The sequence below is a fragment of the Musa acuminata genome, chromosome BXJ2-7, assembly GCF_036884655.1.
Source record: "Musa acuminata AAA Group cultivar baxijiao chromosome BXJ2-7, Cavendish_Baxijiao_AAA, whole genome shotgun sequence".
Lineage (NCBI taxonomy): Eukaryota > Viridiplantae > Streptophyta > Magnoliopsida > Zingiberales > Musaceae > Musa > Musa acuminata.
In genome coordinates, this window is record NC_088344.1 from 19,370,541 (window position 1) to 19,392,408 (window position 21,868).

The following is a 21,868-nucleotide window of genomic DNA, read 5'->3' on the forward strand; positions in this document are numbered from 1 at the left end:
ACTTTAACCCACTTGGAATCCCCGACTCGATCGCCTTCTGCAACTGTAATCAGTGATCGATTCCACAAAAAATCGATGGATTAGAAGCAAAAATGCACCACTGGAGTAGCTTCTCGACAAAATTAGGATCTCCAGATACTTATATCGAAATCAAATCGTAGGTTTCCTCTCTATCAGTGCATGAAGGGATCGGATGAAAGGGTATCAGTAAACCCTTCAAATTATATGTGATTGATGTCTTACCAGAGCGGTAGGCTTAATTTTTATTTGTGGAGTTAATTATTGTCATTAATGAGCACCAAACTACAATTATGGGCGAGCGTATTCGTTCGTGGTGTGGTTCGATTTACGTGGGTTCTGTGAGGGCGGGAGTTGTGGTTCTTGTGCCGGACTTAACAAATGAGCATTGCTCGTGGTGCTTGGCGGGGTCCTTTGTCAGGACCATGGATTTAGATTAGCTATTAATACATTGATGCACACCTGGGACATGGTTATCTGTCCTAAGTAACTTATCTTCAACATCATAAATCAAAGCAAACACATTAAAAAAAGAAAAAAAAAAAAAAAAGGAGTCAACAACTTTAATTGGGATGAGAAGAAATCGAACTACAAGTTGTCTAAATGATACATTGATAATGCTTAAATATTAATATTATTTTAGGATAATATTATTATTTTAATATTTATGAGATGTTAATATAAATTTTTAAAATTTAAAAATATCCTATGACTTTATTTAAAATTAAAAATATTGTTAAAATGAGTTACGAAGAAATCAACATGATTTATACTTTTTATAAGATAGAATTTTATTTATTTATTTATTTATGAATATTATTTTATATTTATTGATATAATTATATTTTATTATATATTTGGGCTATATAAATTTTTTATAAGATTACATATATTATATATTGTACACATTCAACGTATAAATTGACTCATGAATTGACCTTCACGTGAACCCTATGATGTCAATTATAAGCGAACAACGAAGTCACATCGTTGGTGAACCCGATGACGCCTGTTACAGGTGAATAACGAAATCACATCGTTGGAGGGTCCATTGTAATCAGACGGTCGTGATCCCGAAAATTACCTAAACCATAGGTTATCAAAATTGGCACACGCCAAATCGATATTATGGTGGTTGATGTGTGCATGGTTAAAAGGTCAAGTTGAATTGATGAGACCATTGTTTCTGGTGGTAGCCTAAGTTGAAGTTTACTGACTTCTATTATGTGCATTCTATTGATATGGAACACTACATTAAACCTATAACCATCTCCTCTTCTGTATGTGCAAACAAGCACATTTAAGCTCCTATACCCAACTCCAGAGCAGCAAGGAGCTCACATAAACTTCTCTCTCATATTCAAAGTATGTTATAGTCCATGAAATAAGAGAATAACTGGAATATAAGGATCACGTCATTGTGCACAATATCCAAATTCTCACCCAAGTAATCACAGCAAAATTCTACTATAGATTTGATCTAACCTGAGATGAAAATACTACTGGATGATTGAGAATAATCTCACTGTATTATCCTTGTCTTCTTTCCTTTCTTTCTTTTATTTTTCTATTTTGTTCTCCTCCTTGTCGTTGGAATCACGTGGCTCCAGTATTCACATCGTTACTATAGTTTTTCCTCCTCTTTTCGTAGCCCCCCCACTCCCCCCTAATATGATTTAGGGTTAGATTAAGAAAAGAGATGGGCTGTGGACTGTACAAGCCCACTATAGGTTGAATCTGGTGGATTATCAACCCAACATATGAAACATAAAAACTAACTCCTACTCAACACCGATAATCATGCTTAGACTTGTTGGTTCCTCTTCATCTTTCATTCAATGTGATGTGATGTGATGTGATGTGATGTCCAACAAATGCATGTGATCGTTCTAAGAGCATATCTTGACTCGACCCCTCGTACAAAGTCAAGATCGATAACGTCATAGACCAGGGTGAAAATATTAAGCGATAGAGGCCCTTCAATCCTACTCTAGTCGGAAAGTTTGGAGAATCAACACCTAGCAATTAATGGTGACCGATCTCCCAAGTTTTAAGATCCATACTCATCCCAAAGCAAAGAACGAACAGTTAGTTCCCCATGGCATAAAAAGCTCGCACCAATGAAGAACCTTATCGGATGATGCTCACCATCGAACCCGGGAGACAATCGTGGAGGAGGTTCTCCTTAGGCAAAACCATTGGGAGCCCACCCAATAGATGGCGACTCGAGAGAGCTCAATGTACCCATTGAAAGTTAACTCTGAGACAAAAAAGAAAAAAACTGTGTTTCTGACTTCATGTTTCCCATCCAAATGTCTTGTATATGCTTTACGATCTTACTTTTGATTCTTCTATATCAATTAAAACTAGAATCTTAGATGAACTAAAATAGTATAAAGCAGATAAGATTTCTTCAACTATATAAGGAAATCTCTAATGTATTCAAACTAAAGTTTCTTCAATAAAGCTTCTTATCTTCTATTTTTTCCAACAACAATACCAGCTGGAATGGAGATTTTGCAATCAATTTTAGTTAGACAAGTTGTAGGAAACAAACAGCAAGGTGAAAGAAAATTAAGGATGCCTATATAGAACTATAAGCACCAGAAACAAGTCTGTGCTCGAAGCAGAATAATAATGGGCTTGACATATTCTGGCACATATTGGGAGGGAGGCGTTGCTTGGAGGAAAATAAATGCAGAGGACTGGATACGAGAACTACTTGCAATTCAACCAAAGAACGAGGGCTGATGATAGCCGACGAGATGACACACACAAACCGACACCGAGTACGCCAGGCAGTAGATTAAATCGTTGGGTGCCCATATTATGCATAAAAAGATTTGTTTTATAACATACTGCAGTCCATGCGTTAAATTAAAAAGCAGCCTTTCTCGTTCTTTCGACAAGGAACAAGGAGGCTGACGTCTTTATAGTGAAATGATGCCGGCCTCCCCTAACTCGAAAATGAAGCCTGCAAGTGTTTAAAGCCTGAGATATCAAATCGCTCCATAAACATTTGATCGGAAACTCTTGCTTTAGCGGCGGCAAAGCGCTGGTACTCGTCGAATATTGAAGCAAGACACCATCGCTGCAGTTTTCTTAGACAGCCTACGAGACAACCGGTTCGATGCTGCAAGGATAAAGATTGATGATTGGGATAATTTAAGCTTGCTCAGTCACCGAGTTCTGAGATTGATGCCAGAAAAAGTAAGGAGACTTTACCTTTCCCCGCTTGCAATGTATGACGATCGGGTGATTTCTGATATCTGCAATACGAAGTCCAAGTTCACAAAACCATCAAATAGATGAATCCCCACTGAGAGAAAGGAAAGGATTTTATGACCATTTATACCGAGGACGACTCTGAGAGCCTCGTGAATCGTATCTTCTGGAATGTTGACGAAAGGTTCCTGCACAGCAAGTGGCTTTTAAGAGTGAGTATCGAATTAGAATTCCGACTTACAAAATAACAAAGACAGACTGAACTTTTAAAAGTAGAAAAAAAAAATAATAATAATAATTAGTCGAGATGTTTGGAGTCCCTTTTTAACTCGGCAGAGGTTTCTTTTTTCTAACTCCTGCTCAAAACAGAAAAAGAAAATGACTGAACCATCATTCTCGAAGCAGAATGACACAAACATCGAATACTATTTATATATATAAATATAAATCCCAATAAAGAAATTAATAGGCATACTTATCTGATAAACTATATTCAAAATTGTTGAGATATACCTCTAATCCATTTTATCCTTTCCAATGCTAATCAGAGTTTCATCTTAGGTCAGACCATGAATCCTCTCGGGGAAGATATTGAAATAGAAAATAAAAGGGTTAATCAAGTCCACAGACAAGGGGAACAAATTATTGAAATTTGTTGCTACTCCATCTCATCATCCGTTGAGCGAATATTTAATCTGCAACTACACTCACATCATTATTCCGATCACCCCTCTGCCCGTAGCAAACTCGGGACTATCTATCTGGTTCTTATTCTTGGTCAACTCCCCTCCGTCGTCAAGTGACCAAAGAAACCAGTACCTACAAGTTATATGGGAGATCGAAAGCCAACTTCAATTTATCAATGTGCACTACTGTATTATTCGGTATATGAGCCTCATATTTAATTCGATCATAGTTGATAAGACCATTTAGTCTCATATTGATTGAGGAGTATGGGAATCAAGAACTCATAAGTTCGCTAGATTCCCTTTATGTCTCATCGTCCAAAACGAATAATTTCTCATGAACCTACGGTGTCGCACCAATGATCGACTGACAAATTATCCCTTATCAAGGGCAAAGGTTATCAAATGAGTAAATCGACAAATTTCCTGAAGCAAAATGTCCACATAATTATCTATTGTGACAAATGTGAAGAATAAACTTAATGTGCTTTAATTTGCCATTCAAACTACACAATTTGTTTATGACTTCATGCCATTGCTGTTGCCATAAGTTGAACACAAATGAAAATATGTTACGACTCAACTTGTAACTGCCATGTCGGAGTAAGTGGATATGTTTTGGAACTTTGCCCTGCTCAAACAAGCCAAACTCTGGCTATAGCCAACTTCCTTTCCAACCACAATCTTGAGTTTCGCTGAAATTAAGTTCACACTAATTTCCGATTTCATCAAACCAAACATTAAATCATCGATATGGAGTCAAAGGAGATCATGTCCTCGACCAAAAGTTATGTTTCCTCTCAGCATGATTCACAAGGATAGACAATCAAATGTCTCGGCAAATAAGTGTGTAATCTATCAGAAAAACACCATTACAATCCAAATATCCAAGTTAACACTCAAATAATTAGGAACCTCATTTAAACCTTTATATTACCTCTGTACGCATATTTAGATTTCTGGATCACAACAGCTCTCCATCCAAAAAAAAGACACAATTGTGTTGGAAGTGCAAAACACTACCGCCACTATTTATTTGATCTTAAGTTATCACGATAGGAGCCCACTAATAAAAATAACTAGAGAGTAGCTTAAGTTCTTACAAAAGAACCAACTACACGACAAGGACAACTTCCTGTTTAATTTGGATTACAAACCATTCCTAGCATTTGAATGACATAATCATGTCAGCCAGGCATGTGCTTTTCGTGCTCCGAGGAGGAAAAATGATAATAACTCGATACTTTCTCTAAATCGATAATTCACATCCTAAAACAGTTGATTGCTGACATAATTTCTCATCCATAGTGAACCCGCTACTTGCTTAAGCAACGAGTCCGTTCTTGAAAGTACAAAATCGTCCCAATAGAGATTGTAGCTCCGTGCTTTGCAGAAAGTTAAAAGTTGCCGCATTAAAGTTTGTTCATTTTTATGATAGAAGAACCATTAGATCTATCTCTCATCTAAACTTGCTAGTTTCGACACGAAAGTGAAAAGATAGTTTGTGAGTTGAGGTTCAAGATCCCTTTAAATATTAAAAATAGTCATAAAAGAGAAAAAAAAAAAATTCATAAAGAAGGAACGTAACACATTTTAGCTAATGTGCCAACCGACAGGCAATCAAGAGAAGTAGCCTATGTCAAAAACCTGTCCACCACCACCCTCCACAAATTTTTCAGCCTGCTCGTTATCAAGTGTTGGGTTCGACCGGCTTGGATAATTTGGACCATAAGTCTAAATCAGTAATTAAAAGGAAAAAAAAAAACTAGATGTGAGGACAATCGGTGCAACGAGATCGTGCAGCAACGGCAGCACGCAAAGAGAGAGAAAAAGATTAGAATATTAAGTTTTCTGCTTTACTATCAGTGGTTAAATGTTGTCAATTTTGATCTAAATTTTATGCAGAAAATTCTTATAGCAAACTTTACAATCCTAATGATATTAATCTATAGTTTATCCTCTCTGAGGTACTTTCCTGCTATACTTACTTTGTGTGACCTAGAATTTTCAGATCCATCCTATGTGATGATGATATGCTATTCTTGAGCCAAGATCTATGTTCTTGATATTATTATGATCCTCTGGTTATTCCAGAGAAGATTTATTATAAACCTGTTATCATTATTATTAATAGTGGAAGTTTGAGGTTAACTACGGTCCCATGATTTTTCCCATATTGGGTTTTTCATGTTAAAAGATTTGGTCTCACTGTGTGATTGATTTATTATTCTACTATTTATATTGTTCTGGTTGATATTAGCATATTGATATCAAGTAGGTATTTTGATACACAAAGAGGAAAAAGAATTATTCCGCTTTAACATGTTTTTTCCCATCAAGTAGTATCAGAGCAACAAGTTATTTGGTGCTAGTTTTTCTTGTATGATTGAAATGGAGCAGTTAGATGGTATGATTAAATTGAACTCATCAAATTATTCCACTTGGAGGCGTATCATGGAAGATTTGTTGTATTGCAAAGATTTGTATAAGTCTATCAAGGTTAAAGATAAACCTTCTACTATAGACGATGAAGAATGAGAAGTTCAACATAGAAAAACTATTGCCTATATTAGAAGATGGATGGATATAAATTTGCATGAGCATATTTCTGATTAAACCAAAGCTGATGTTGTTTGGCAAAGGTTAGAAAATCTCTTTGTGAAAAAGACAGTGGGAAATAGAATTTCTCTCCTCAAAAGGCTTGTAAATTTGAAGTATAAAGATGGTGGTAACATAGTTGAGCATATAAGCCTATTTTAGAGTCTTACAAACAAGCTGGTTGCTATGAAAATGAATATAGATGATGAGATGCAAGGATTATTATTTCTCAGCTCTTTACCAAAATATTGAAAAACATTTGTGGTGACAATTTGTAACTCCAACCCAAAGGGGACTCTAACTATATATATGGTTAAAGACAGTTTGCTAAATGAAGATGCCAGAAGGAAAGAACAATGTGAATCTTCTTCTGGAGCATTTGTTACTGAAAAACAAGAAAGACATGGAAGAAGTCATAGTAGAAATCCACATGGTTATAGAGGAAGATCCAAGTCTAGAAGAGATATCAAATGTTTCCACTATAATAAGCCAGGTCACATGAATAAAGAGTGTAGGTTTTGGAAGCGAGAACATAATGAAAGGAAGAAAAATGAGAAAGAGATCAATACAGTTGTTGCTGAATATGATATCACTATTGTTTGTGATGAAGGTTGTGTCAGTCTTGTAGCTCAAGACAGTAATTGGGTAATTGACTCTGGTGCTTCATTTCATGTTACTTCTCATGATGATTTCTTCAGGTCTTACACTGTTGGTGATTTTGGTAATGTCAAAATGGGAAACAGTGGTACATTTAAGATTATGGGTGTTGGAGATATTTGCTTGGAGACTAGTGTTGGGAGCAAATTGATACTCAAAGATGTAAGTCATGTTCTAGATATTCGTCTTAACTTGATATCTACAGGCAGACTTGATGATGAGGGCTTTGCACATTATTTTGGTGAAAGCAAATGGAAACTCACTAAAAGTTCTCTAATTGTGGTAAGTGGAAAGAAGCTTAACTCTTTTTATGTCATGGAAGCTAAGCTACACAAAGGAGAGATTAATGCAATTCAAAAAGGTGAAAGTATATATCTTTGGCATAAGAGACTTGGTCATATCAGCGAGAAGGGACTTCAAACTCTTGCTAAAAAACAGTTCTTACTAGACTTGCAATGTACATTTCTTAAATCTTGTGATCATTGTTTAGTTGGAAAAACACATAGAGTTGCATTTCATACATATCCATCATCTAAAAGATCAGATGTTATTGATTTAGTTCATACTTATGTTTGTACTATGCAAACTAGAACTCTTGGAGGTACTCTTTATTTTGTTACTTTTATTGATGATCATTCTAGAAAAGTGTGGACTTTTGCTTTGAAATCTAAAGAATAGGTACTCGATGTTTTCAAGGAGTTTCATGTTAGTGTTGAAAGAGAAACTGGTAGAAAGCTAAAGTGTGTTCGATCAGATAATGGTGACGAGTATAGGGGTCCTTTTGAGAGTTATTGCATGTTTCATGGAATTAGGCTTGAGAAAACAGTTCCTAAAACTCCTCAGCAGAACGGTGTGGCAGAAAGGATGAACAGAACCATTGAAGAAAGGATTAGGTGTATGCTTTCTCACGCCAAGTTACCGAAGTCATTTTGGGGGGAGGCTATGAGAACTACAATTGAATTGATAAATCTTTCTCCATCAGTTCCTCTAAAAGGTGATGTTCCAGAGAGAGTATGGAAAGAAAATGATATGTCTTATAATCACTTGAGAGTCTTTGGATGTAAAGCATTTGTTCATATTCCCAAAGATGAGAGGTCCAAGCTTGATAATAAGGCAAAAGCATGGGCATAAAGAGTTTGGATACAGATTATGAGATCTAGTGAATAAGAATTTTATTAGAAACAGAGATGTTGTATTTCTGGAAGACCAATTGTTTGATGATGGTGATAATGTTAAGAAGCCAAAAACCTCTATTTATATTCCTTGGAGTTTGGGTCCAATTCCTTCACCTGTAGTTCATGATGATCATGGGAGAGATGAACAAAAAGATTATGGTGAGAATGCTAGTGATGATACCGCTATAGTTGATGATGTTGAACCAACTGAACAAGCACCTCCACCACCAGTTGAGATTCCATTGAGAAGATCCACTAGAGAGCGACAACCATCTACCAGATATCCTCCACATGAGTATGTTATGCTTACTGACGGGGGAGAGCTAGAAACTTACCAATAAGTTATTCTACATGAATATAAGAATGAGTGGGTTAAAGCCATGCAAGAAGAGATAAGATCCTTGCTTGAGAACCACACATATGACTTGGTAAAGTTGCCTCAAGAGAAGAAAGCTTTTAAGAATAAGTGTGTTTACAAATTGAAGTCTGAAAATAATAGCTCATAACAAAGATACAAGACACGACTAGTTGTGAAAGGATTTAGTTAGAAGAAATGTATTGACTTTGAAGAAATATTTTCTCCTGTGGTGAAAATATCCTCTATTCGAGTTGTTCTTGGTTTGGCTGCCCGCTTGAATTTAGAAGTTGAGCAACTTGATATGAAAACAACATTTCTTCATGGTGACTTAGAAGAAGAAATTTACATGGAGCAATCAGAAGGTTTCAAAGTCGAGGAAAAAGAAAATCTGATATGTAAGCTTATGAAAAACTTATATGGACTCAAACATGCACCTAGATAATGGTACAAAGAGTTTGATTCTTTTATGATGAGTCAATGGTATAATAGAACCACATCTGATCATTGTGTGGTTATGAAGAAATTTTCAGATGATGATTTTATTATTTTACTGTTATATGTTAATGATATGCTGATTGTTGGTCATGATGCCAATAAAATTGAAAAGCTTAAAAGAGAGCTAAGTAAGTCTTTTACCATAAAAGACTTGGGATCGGTGAAACAAATACTTGACATGAAGATTCTTCGTAATAGGAAGAAAAGGAAGATTTGGCTATCTCAGGAGACTTACATTGAAAATGTTCTTGAAAGATTCAACATGAGTAAAGTCAAAGCAGTTTTTTCTCCACTTGTAGGTCATTTCAAGCTTAGTTCGAAACAATGTCCTACAAGTGAGAAAGAAAAAAAAGAAATGTCCAGAGTGTCTTACTCGTCTACAGTAGGTAGTTTGATGTATGTTATAGTTTGTACTAGGCTAGATATAGCTTATGCAGTTGGAGTTGTCAGCCGATTTCTCTCTAATCCTGGAAAGGAACATTGGACAGTAGTGAAATGGATATTAAGATATCTAAGAGGTACTTTCAGGTTATGTTTATGTTTTGGCAATGATTAACCTGTTTTAGAAGGTTACACAGATGTAAACATGGCAGGTGATACTGATTCCAGGAAGTCCACTTCAGGGTTCTTGATGACATTTGCAAGGGGAACAGTCTCTTGGCAATCAAAGTTATAGAATTGTGTTGCTCTATCAACCACAAAAGCAGAATACATAGCAATTACTGAAGCCTGCAAGGAAGCTTTATGGATGAAAAAGTTTCTACAAGAATTTAGCTTGAAATAGGAAGGATATACTGTTTACTGTGACAGTCAGAGCGTCATTCACCTCTCCAAGAATTCAACATATCATTCTAGATCCAAGCATATTGATGTGAGATATCACTGGATTCGTGACGTGCTTGAGATGAAAGAATTACAGTTGGAAAAAGTGCATACAAATGAAAATGGTTCAGATATGTTGACAAAGTCTTTGTCTAAGGAGAGAAGCTTGAAGCATTTAGGTGAAGAGCGGACTTGGTACAACCCACCATACGAGTTGGAGGGGGAGAATTGTTAGGTCCAACCCATATGTAGGCTTGGACAATTTGGGCCATAAGCCTAAATCAATAATTAAAAGGAAAAAGAGTAGATGTGAGGGTAATCGGTGCAACGAGATCATGCAGCAAGACGACGCGTAGAGAGAGAGAAAAGGAAAAAGATTATGATTTTGAGTTTTTTGCTTGACGATCAGTGACCAAATGTTATTAGTTTTGATCCAAATTTTATGTAAAGAATCCTTGCAGTAAGCTCTACAATCCTAACGGTATTGATCTATAGTTTACCCTCTTTGAGGTACTTTCCTATTATACCCACTTTGTGAGACATAGAATTCTCAAATCCATCCTATGTGATGATAATATGCTATTCTTGAGCCAAGATCTATGTTCTTGATGTTATTATGATCCTCTGGTTATTCTAGAGAAGATTTACTATAAACCTGCTATCATTATTATTGATAGTGGAAGTTTGAGATAGACTACGGTCCCGTGGTTTTTCCCACATTGGGTTTTCCATGTTAAAAGATTTGATCTTACTGTGTGATTGATTTATTAGTTTATATTGTTCAGGTTGATATTAGTATTTTGATATCAAGTTAGTATTTTGATCCACATTGAATTTTCCACGTTAAAAATTTAGTCTCACTGTGTGATTGATTTATTGCTCTACTGTTTATATTGTTCAGGTTGATATTAGTATTTTGATATCAAGTTAGTATTTTGATCCACATTAGATTTTTCACGTTAAAAGATTTGATCTCACTGTATGATTGATTTATTACTCTACTGTTTATATTGTTCAGGTTGATATTAGTATTTTGATATCAAGTTATTATTTTGATGAGGAACATACACAAAGAAGAAAAAAAATTATTCTGTTTTAATATGTTTTTTCCTAACATCAAGCAACCTACCTGCCATCCATGCTCACCGTCGACAGATCGAGTTCCATTTTTTCTTAAAAGAAAGAACCTCATATCATAACCGTGCAAATTTTGGAAGTTGGTATTGAACTATGCATCTAGCGATGTGTTATGATTCAAAAGTGCCCGACGTCCAATGTTACATACAGAGATCATATTTTTCACATTATATTTTCTTATAGTTTGAAAACTACAAAGAGACGACCATTGGTCAACTATATTAGCTGGTTTAACTGTCTTTATTCATGTCTAGAACCTAATGGTTAAGTTTTAGTGCTTCGTTTGAGCAAATGCAAAATTACTCGCAAGGGCACAGCATCAAGATTACTAATACACGGTATGTTAACAAAGATCTTAAACCAACAGCAATACCACTTACATCGACCTAACCATTCATTATTCTGCTTAACGGAAAAGGTAAAAAGAGTGCATGCGATAGAAGAGGGTAAAAGATTACATTATTTGCATATGTAGCGTCTTGTCAGCTATTTATGTCTTTTATCTGCAAACAAGTATCGGTTTCAAGACCCTTTTTCTTCGACGAACTAGCTTCCACTCACTTCATCGCGGAGGAAGCAGTAATAATATTAAAATGACATCAGGTAATCAATTGCCATAGAGAGTGTGCTCACTCTCGGAAGGTGAAAGAGGAGAAACAAAGAAACAAACAGCAGTGATGGACAATTCAATAGACAGTCACGAATTATTTGAGCCTATTATCGACCTAAGAAAGAAGTCATGTAATTGAAGTCAGCTATTAATCGAACAAGAGAATAAAGACAGACCTCAGGCGATGTAATTCGAACCCTAGAAGAAATTATGATGCTATGTAGCCAAGCGAACAGAGTACTACTACGATCACAGACCATGATCAACGAAAGTGAAAGTGGGCATGGCTCAGCTGTAGATCACAAGATTCAGACCAGAAAGCACAAAGATCATGGGAGTGAACAGAAGCTGATACCAGACGTGGCTGTTGGGCTGGCAGCCCATAGTGGACTTGGACAGTCTATAACCCACACCCTCTCTTAATCTAACCCTAATTAACATTAGAAGGGATGGTGGCTATGTTTTGAAGGCAGAAAAATACATAAATAGAGCAGCAACGTGGGAGAAGAAAACAATCACAGGATTCCAAATAAAAGGAGGAAAACAAGGTAAAAAAGGAAGAGAAAGAAATGGAAGAAGACAAGGACAACGCAGAAAGGCTGTTCTCAATCATCTAGTAGTGTTCTCATCTCATGTTAGATCAAATCTACAATAGACTCTTACTGTGATTACTTGGGGAGGTTTTAGATATTGTTGACAGTGACGTGATCCTTGTATCCCAGTTATTCTCTTGTGATTGTTGCTAGGGTTTAAGGCAAGAGATTGAGATTTGTATATTCATTATTATTATAGTAGATTATCTCTAGTTTGCCCCGTGGTTTTTACCCTTCACATTGGAGAGGTTTTCCACGTATATCTTGGTGTTCTATTTGATTGTAGTTCCATTTAATTCTGTTGCGTATTATGGTCTTCTAGTATTTGTTTATGTACAAAGGTTATTCCTGTTTATATCTCCATCAATTGGTATCAGAGCAAAGGGTTTTGGTGATTTAAATTTTGTATTTGAACATGGAGGCCAGTAATGTTTCTCGCATGATTAGTTTAAATGGAAATAATTGGATGATATGGAAACCAAGAATGGAAGATCTCTTTTATTGCAAAGATTTGTATGGACCTTTGCAAGGGGATAGTGCAAAACCCATAACTATGACAGATGATGAGTGGAAGAGGTTAGATCGAAAAACAATTGGATTTATTCGACAGTGGGTTGATGATAGTGTCTTTCACCATGTTTCTACTGAAATTTCTACTATATTCTCTTTGGAAAAAGTTAGAAAGTCTCTATGAAAGAAAACAGCTGGAAACAAAGCTTTTTTGATCAAAAAACTTGTGAACCTAAAAATTGCTGAACATTTGAATGAAATGCAAAGTATTATTAATCAGTAATCCTCTATGAAAATGTCTCTTGATGATGAGTTGCAGACATTGTTACTTCTCAGTTCATTACCAGAAAATTGGGAGACATTGGTGATTTCCCTTAGTAATTCTGCGCCAGATGGTATTGTCACTATGAGTCAAGTAACAAGCAGTTTGTTGAATGAGGAGTTGAAAAGAAAGAGTTCGGCAACATCTCAGAATGATTCACAGACACTTATCTCAGAGAACAGAGGAAGGTCAAAGTCTAAAAGCAGTTCACGCATGGGTAGAAGCAAGTCAAGATCAAGAAAAGATATTGTTTGCTATAATTGTGGTGAGAAAGGATATTACAAGAACAAATGTAAGCAACCTAAGAAGAGCAAGAAAAAGGGGAAAGAAGTGGAGCCTATAGAGTCAAAAGATAATATCACAACTACAGTGCAGGGTGGTGATTATTTGATTTTGTCTCCTTCTGATGATATTTTTTCTTGTGCATGTCAGGATCTTGAGTGGGTGATTGACACTGCTAGTCATAGGTGCCCAACAAGCCAATCACGTGAGTGATGGCACGTGTGACTTGATAAAGAATCTTTTTGCTTATTATATTTTTGGCGTATATCACTTTATAACTATTGCATAAATGCATATGTATTGTGATGTCCTTGGATTTGTGCAATGGGAATCGGATCGTGATGAGATTACGATAATGAGATCGATTCACCTTTAAACACATATCCTAAATAATCCCGGTCATAGGTTACTCGAGAGGGACATCGTGATAACCGGATAGACTGGTGTGCTGTATACCCGTCCATATGATGGATGCAGCTGGTCTCATAGCTGCTCGTGTAGGGACACTAGGGATACAGTACAGGTGCTCATTGGAGAATGAGTTCACTGATTGATCCGCTTACGGAATGCTGGATGGTTGATGATGCCTTATTGTCAGACAACGATTCCATAGTCCTAGTGGTGTATCTGGTCCTTAGACTTGAGACACCAAGGATGTCCTGTATGAGTGCTCCACTCTTTGATACCAGACTTATAGGTTTGGCTGTTCCCAAATCTAGTACAGCTGGTCATTGGGAGTGGTAGTCGACCTTACGAGGGCTATTGAGTGTCGATAGAGGATCATCCACTCTCGGTATCATGAGAGGAATATCCCATGTGTTCTTGCTCAGACAAATCCCTGGCCAGGGTCATTCGGGTTGAGAGAGAAAGAGTTCTCCGGGAGAATCCGATTAAAGCGAGACTCAAGTAGAAACCGTATGGGTCTGACAGCACCATGCTCGATATACGGTCTCTGGGATATTAGATGGATGAGGGACTATAGGTACATGGTAACTGAGGACAGACAGGTCCAATGGATTGGATTCCCCTGTATCGTCTGGGGACTACGGCGTAGTGGCCTAGTACTTCCGTAGTCGATGAGTCGAGTGAATTATTACAGAGATAATAATTCACTTAGTTAGAAGGAGTTCTGACAGGTATGACTCACGGCCAGCTCGATATTGGGCCTAGAGGGTCACACACATATGGTAGGCATTGCGATGAGTAGAGGTTCGAATATGAGATATCCGACGGAGCCCTTGTCTTATTGGATGCAGATCCAATACCCACTAGGGAAAGGACCCATTAGGGTTTTGACATGGGATCTCTATAAATAGGAGGGATTCACAGCCTCATAGGCTAGAGTCTTTGCTTGCCCTTCATATTCTCCTCTCCCTCTCCACCTCAGAGTAGGCCTGGAGTCATGAGGAGCGTCGTCGCAACCCTGCTGTGTGGATCACCGCTAGAGAGGAGGACGCTTGACCTCCTTCACCCTCTCCTGAGGATCTGCAAGGAAACAGGGATATACGATCTCCCTAGGTAACACAATCTCTATACGCAGTTTTGTGTTTTGCGGATTTTGCGCACCAATCTTCGCACGACGACGAACATCTTTTTGGGAATCGGGGATTTTGTTTTCTTGTTCTTCCGCTGCGCATATGATGTCGCCCCCCATGATTTCCCAACAGTGGTATCAGAGCCAGGTTGTTCGTGCGAATGATTGGTTTTGAACTGCGTGTGTTGTGTTTAGGAAGAATATTGACGTCAAAATCGTTGACGCAAAAGTGAGGAAGGGCAGCAACAGTTGCTGCCCTCGATCTGCATGCCTGCAGCCACCTGCAGCGGCAGCCGCAGCCGCAGCCAGGCAGCACAGCGCCGGCGCATGCGCAAGCGCTGTGCCTGCAGCAGCCGGCCGGCGGTCTGCTTGCAGCAGGCCTACTGCCGGCGGGGCTGGCAACCCACGGGCAGAGGCGCCGCAGGGCAGCGGCGTCTGCCGCCGAAAGGAAGCGGCGCCTGCCGCCGCAGGGCAGCGACACGCGACGCCTGCCGCCGCTGCTCCCGCGGGCGAAACCCCCCCACAGGGGCGGCCGCCCGGCGGTACAGCACCGCCTGCGGAGGCAGCGGCGCCCGAAGGGGGCGCCCACCCGCAGCGGCATCGCCGCCAGCGGGCGTGCCGCCCGCAGGCGAGGGCAGCGCCCCGCCCCTCGCCGCACAGGCCGCCGCCAGCAGGGTGGCGGCGGCAGCAGCAACAGCAGTAAGAGGGAATTAGGGTTTTATGGGAAAAAGACAGTTTTGCCCCTCGGAATTTAAGAAATTCCAGTTTCTATCTTTTGTCCAAATTACGAAAATACCCTTAGGAATTGAGAAATTCCCTATATGTCCCTGATTTCAGAAAATATTAATTAATTAAAAGGTTTAGTTGATTATTATTTTTATTATTATCTAGTAGTCCTACATGATGATGATTATTTATACATGTGATGTATGATGTGTGGACGGATGATCATGGACCGTGTGATGTGTGTACTTGTGATTATTATTATTGAGGTCTACGAACCTCCATTATATTTCTCGTTTTATTGTCGGGCCTGCGTGCCTATGATTAAGTTGTAATCACATGAGGAGGCGCAGCGGGAGCGTGGATGCGATAGCGGGACCCACGAGACGGACGATCGTGATGCATGGAGATGCATCAAGATGTTGACGAAACCGACGAGGACGAGATGGACGATCACAGGGCATGGAGATGCACCGTTGCACACATAGATCTTGATGTGAGTGATTAGGCCTACTGGCTCGGGCCTAATCATATTAGGTTGTAGTCCATGATCATCTGGTGTGATTGCTTATACACATACTAGATATATATATATATTTGCATGCGATGTAGATATATATTAAATATGTATATGTGTGACATGTCATATTAGGAGACCAAATTATAGAAACATCTCTCGATAATATTAAGTCGGTAAACGTGAGGCAATTAGATTGACCCACGTGGCCTTCCATCGTTATGAGTAGGAACCGAATCCCGGTGTAGGTTGAGTTGGTCGAGTCCCTCGAGACTCACCTATATCGCGATTCGCTATCTTGCTTACGACATAGAGATGTCACCGGTGACCTGAGGGCATGATATGCTTGGTCGAGTCCCTCGAGGGTATATCATCAAATCAGACTCATCTTGTAACGAAGGTGTTGACTTAACCGAGCATCATGGTTGGTCGAGTCCCTCGAGGCCATGGTGATTCGGAGGCCGAACAGGACGGGAATCACAAGGAGTTATGATCGGCAAGAGTTGTCTACCTTTTAGGCTTAGTGTGATTGGTCGAGTCCCTCGAGGTTACACTAAGACGCTGATTGGATCCTGATCCCCACTAGAAGTCTGCCGGAGACTTCCGTTTCACGTGCTGAGGGTGTCGCGTGACTCGTTAGTAAAATAGTGGGAGCATATTAAGATAGAAGTCCATATCTTGATAGTTTATTTCTTGCAAAATCTGCATGTTATTCATTTTTTGCTACATCTTTATTTTCAGAAAATGTCGCTTTCAAATCCCTTACGTGGCATACTTGATATCAACCGCCTCACTGGTCCAAATTATACGGATTGGCTCCGTAACTTGAGAATTGTTCTCACAGCGGAGAAAATCGTGTACGTCCTTGATACAGTGATGCCTACGCCCGCAGAAGGGGCAAGCGAGGATGAGATCGCTCGCTACGTGAAGTACATTGATGACTCCACTCTTGCTCAGTGCTATATGTTGGGCTCTATGACTCCAGAGTTACAGAGACAACATGAAAAGATGGATGCCAGATCCATTCTCCTACATGTCCGTAAATTGTTTGAGGAACAGGGAAGGACTCAACGATATGAGATATCCAAGAGTCTTTTCCGCGCTAGGATGACTGAGGGGACACCGGTTCAGAACCATGTCCTAAAGATGATTGAGTGGATAGAGAAACTCACAGGTCTAGGAATGGTCCTAGAGGATAACTTGTGTGTGGACATTGTGCTTCAGTCCCTACCAGATTCCTTTTCACAGTTCATAATGAACTTTAATATGAACAAGCTTGAGGTGACTCTCCCAGAGCTCCTCAATATGTTGAGGGAGGCAGAGAGTACTATTAAGAAAGAGAAGCCAGTTCTCTACACTGGTGAGACCAGAAAGAAAAGGAAAGCAGAAAGGTCCCTTAAGAAGGGAAAGGGCAAGGGCAAACAAGGTAAAGCAAAGGTTGCTAAGAAAGACCCAACAAAGGACAAAGGCCAGTGCTTCCACTGTGGTAAAGATGGGCACTGGAAGAGAAACTGCAAAGAGTACCTTGCAGAAAGGGCGAAACAAAAGCTTGATGAAGCTTCAGGTACATTCATGATCGGTCTCCATTTGTCAGACTCTTATGATAACACATGGGTATTAGATACCGGTAGTGCTTATCATATATGTAATTCGTTGCAGGTTCTGGCAAGGCCTAGGAGACTAGAGAGAGGCGAGATGGACCTCAAGATGGGTAATGGAGCAAAAGTTGCTGTTTTAGCTGTTGGCGAGGTCGCCCTACATCTGCCTAGTGGAGCTTTTATTGCATTAGATGCATGTTATTTTGTTCCTTCTATTATCAAAAACATTATCTCCATTTCATGTTTAACAGTTAGTGGATATAAATTTGTTTTTGAGAACAATGGTTGTTCGATATTATTAGATGATAAGATCATCACGAAAGGAACATTGCATAATGGTTTATTTATGTTAGACACCACTCCACATATCATGAATATAAATATGTCCAAAAGGAAACGAGATGAGTTGAACAGTGCATACCTGTGGCATTGTAGGCTAGGTCACATCCATGAAAGAAGGATTCAAAAGTTGCTAAATGATGGATATCTAGATCCATTCGACTATGTGTCATATGCAACTTGTGAGCCTTGCATTCGTGGAAAACTGACCAACTCTCCATTTAGTGGAACTGGAGAGAGAGCCACTGAGTTGTTGGAACTCATACATAGTGATGTATGTGGACCCATGTCAACTCATGCCATTGGAGGTTACTCCTACTTCATTACATTTACTGATGATTTCTCAAGGTATGGATATGTGTACTTAATGAAGTACAAGTCCGAGGCCTTTGAGAAATTCAGAGAGTATAAGAATGAGGTGGAGAACCAGACTGGAAAGAGTATCAAAACTCTTCGATCAGATCGAGGAGGTGAGTACTTAAGTACAGAGTTTACTCACTTCCTCAAGGACCATGGGATATTATCCCAATGGACACCTCCTTATACACCTCAGCTCAATGGTGTCTCTGAAAGGAGAAATCGTACATTATTAGATATGGTACGGTCCATGATGAGTTTCGCTGACCTACCCATCTCATTCTGGGGATATGCCCTAGAAACCGCAGCTTACCTTCTGAACAGAGTTCCAACTAAGTCGGTGGTGTCTACACCATATGAGATATGGAAAGGGAAGAAGCCTGATCTTAAGGTTGTTAAGATTTGGGGCTACCCAGCCCACGTTAAAAGACACAACCCCGATAAGTTAGAATCAAGGACAGGGCGATGTAAATTTGTGGGATACCCCAAGGAAACTTGTGGGTATTACTTCTATCATCTCGAGGACCAAAAGGTCTTTGTAGCTAAGAGAGCAGTGTTCCTTGAGAAGGAACACATTCTTGACGGAGACAGTGGGAGAATGATAGAATTGAGCGAGGTTGGAGAACCAAGCTCAAGCACCACTCTACAGCCCGAGTCTGTTCAGGTATCTAATACACAAGTTTCAACTTTACGCAGGTCTGATAGAGTATCCCATCCTCCTGAGAGATATGTGGGACATATTAGAGCAGAGGATGTAGAGGATATTGATCCTCAGACCTACGAGGAGGCTATTATGAGTATAGACTCCGGGAAGTGGAAAGAAGCCATGAATTCTGAGATGGATTCTATGTACTCCAATAAGGTTTGGAACCTAGTTGATGCACCCGAAGGTATTGTACCCATCGGTTGCAAGTGGATCTTTAAGAAAAAGATCGGAGTAGATGGAAAGGTAGAGACCTATAAAGCAAGGCTAGTGGCTAAAGGGTATCGTCAAAGGCAAGGTGTTGACTACGACGAAACCTTCTCACCCGTAGCAATGCTAAAATCCATCAGAATTCTATTGGCTATTGCAGCACACTATGATTATGAGATCTGGCAGATGGATGTGAAAACCGTATTCCTCAACGGGAACCTCGAGGAGGAGGTGTATATGATGCAACCTGAGGGATTCGTGTCCAAGAACTGCCCAGATAAGGTGTGTAGGTTGCTTAGATCTATTTATGGACTAAAGCAAGCTTCCCGAAGTTGGAACATAAGATTTGATGAGGCAATCAGATCTTATGACTTCGTTAAGAACGAAGATGAGCCTTGTGTATACAGGAAGGTAAGTGGGAGCGCTATCACCTTTTTGGTGTTATATGTGGATGACATCCTCATCATTGGGAATGATGTAGGAATGCTATCCACAGTAAAGACTTGGTTATCTAGACACTTCTCCATAAAGGACTTAGGGGAAGCATCCTATATCTTGGGGATTAGAATCTATAGAGATAGATCCAAGAGGATGCTTGGCTTGTCCCAGTCCAGGTACATAGAAATCATTGTCAAAATGTTTGGCATTGAAAATTCTAAGAAAGGGCGAACATGGATATGATACCTTATGCCTTAGCAATATGGTATATCATGTATGCCATGCTATGTACTAGGCCTGATATAGCGCATGCTCTGAGTGTCACGAGCAGGTATCAGGCGGATCCAGGCTTGGAGCACTGGAAAGCAGTAAAGTGTATCCTTAAGTACTTGAGAAGGACTAAGGATCTTTTACTAGTATATGGAGGTAATAGCCTTAAGGTTGAAGGCTACACTGACTCAAGTTTTCAGTCTGATGTCGATGATAGCAAGTCGAATTCAGGGTATGTGTACACCTTGAATGGAGGAGCAGTGTGCTGGAAGAGTTCCAAGCAAGATACCACTGCTAACTCGACCACAGAGGCGGAGTACATTGCTGCATTAGATGCAGCAAAGGAGGGAGTCTGGATGAAGAAGTTCATCACAGATTTGGGAGTCGTGCCGAGTAACGAGGAGCCGACTTCCTTATATTGCGACAACTACGAGGCGATTACTCAAATAAGGGAACCCGGGTCTCATCAGAAGTGTTCTGAGGAGGTTCCAACTTATCAGAGAGATCGTAACCCGAGGAGATGTAGTAGTGGAAAGAGTTCCATCCGAAGATAACATTGCAGATCCACTGACAAAGTCGTTGTCTCAGATTGTCTTTGAGCGTCACAGGGGTCTGATGGGGATCAGACATATAGGTGATTGACTTTAGGTCAAGTGGGAGATTGCTAGTCATAGGTGCCCAACAAGCCAATCACGTGAGTGATGGCACGTGTGACTTGATAAAGAATCTTTTTGCTTATTATATTTTTGGCGTATATCACTTTATAACTATTGCATAAATGCATATGTATTGTGATGTCCTTGGATTTGTGCAATGGGAATCGGATCGTGATGAGATTACGATAATGAGATCGATTCACCTTTAAACACATATCCTAAATAATCCCGGTCATAGGTTACTCGAGAGGGACATCGTGATAACCGGATAGACTGGTGTGCTGTATACCCGTCCATATGATGGATGCAGCTGGTCTCATAGCTGCTCGTGTAGGGACACTAGGGATACAGTACAGGTGCTCATTGGAGAATGAGTTCACTGATTGATCCGCTTACGGAATGCTGGATGGTTGATGATGCCTTATTGTCAGACAACGATTCCGTAGTCCTAGTGGTGTATCTGGTCCTTAGACTTGAGACACCAAGGATGTCCTGTATGAGTGCTCCACTCTTTGATACCAGACTTATAGGTTTGGCTGTTCCCAGATCTAGTACAGCTGGTCATTGGGAGTGGTAGTCGACCTTACGAGGGCTATTGAGTGTCGATAGAGGATCATCCACTCTCGGTATCATGAGAGGAATATCCCATGTGTTCTTGCTCAGACAAATCCCTGGCCAGGGTCATTCGGGTTGAGAGAGAAAGAGTTCTCCGGGAGAATCCGATTAGAGCGAGACTCAAGTAGAAACCGTATGGGTCTGACAGCACCATGCTCGATATACGGTCTCTGGGATATTAGATGGATGAGGGACTATAGGTACATGGTAACTGAGGACAGACAGGTCCAATGGATTGGATTCCCCTGTATCGTCTGGGGACTACGGCGTAGTGGCCTAGTACTTCCGTAGTCGATGAGTCGAGTGAATTATTACAGAGATAATAATTCACTTAGTTAGAAGGAGTTCTGACAGGTATGACTCACGGCCAGCTCGATATTGGGCCTAGAGGGTCACACACATATGGTAGGCATTGCGATG

At 39.7% G+C, this 21,868-nt stretch overlaps 1 protein-coding gene across 3 annotated transcripts in view; it reads right to left on the minus strand.

Annotated features, from left to right (window-relative positions):
* Positions 1-2,820: 2,820 nt before the first annotated feature.
* The window catches only part of LOC135617326 (tyrosine-protein phosphatase DSP1-like), a 33,016-nt gene continuing 13,968 nt past the window's right edge, over positions 2,821-21,868 (minus strand). Inside the window, exons 3-5 of one of the 3 annotated variants that reach the window (XM_065117416.1) lie at positions 3,365-3,431; positions 3,244-3,287; positions 2,821-3,151 (exon numbers count right to left, since the gene is read on the minus strand). In XM_065117416.1, coding sequence (XP_064973488.1) covers positions 2,975-3,151; positions 3,244-3,287; positions 3,365-3,431 — 288 coding nt within the window. In that variant the 3' untranslated portion in view covers positions 2,821-2,974. The remainder of the gene's footprint in view (positions 3,152-3,243; positions 3,288-3,364; positions 3,432-21,868) is intronic. The other 2 variants (XM_065117417.1, XM_065117418.1) reach the window with 2 other exon arrangements.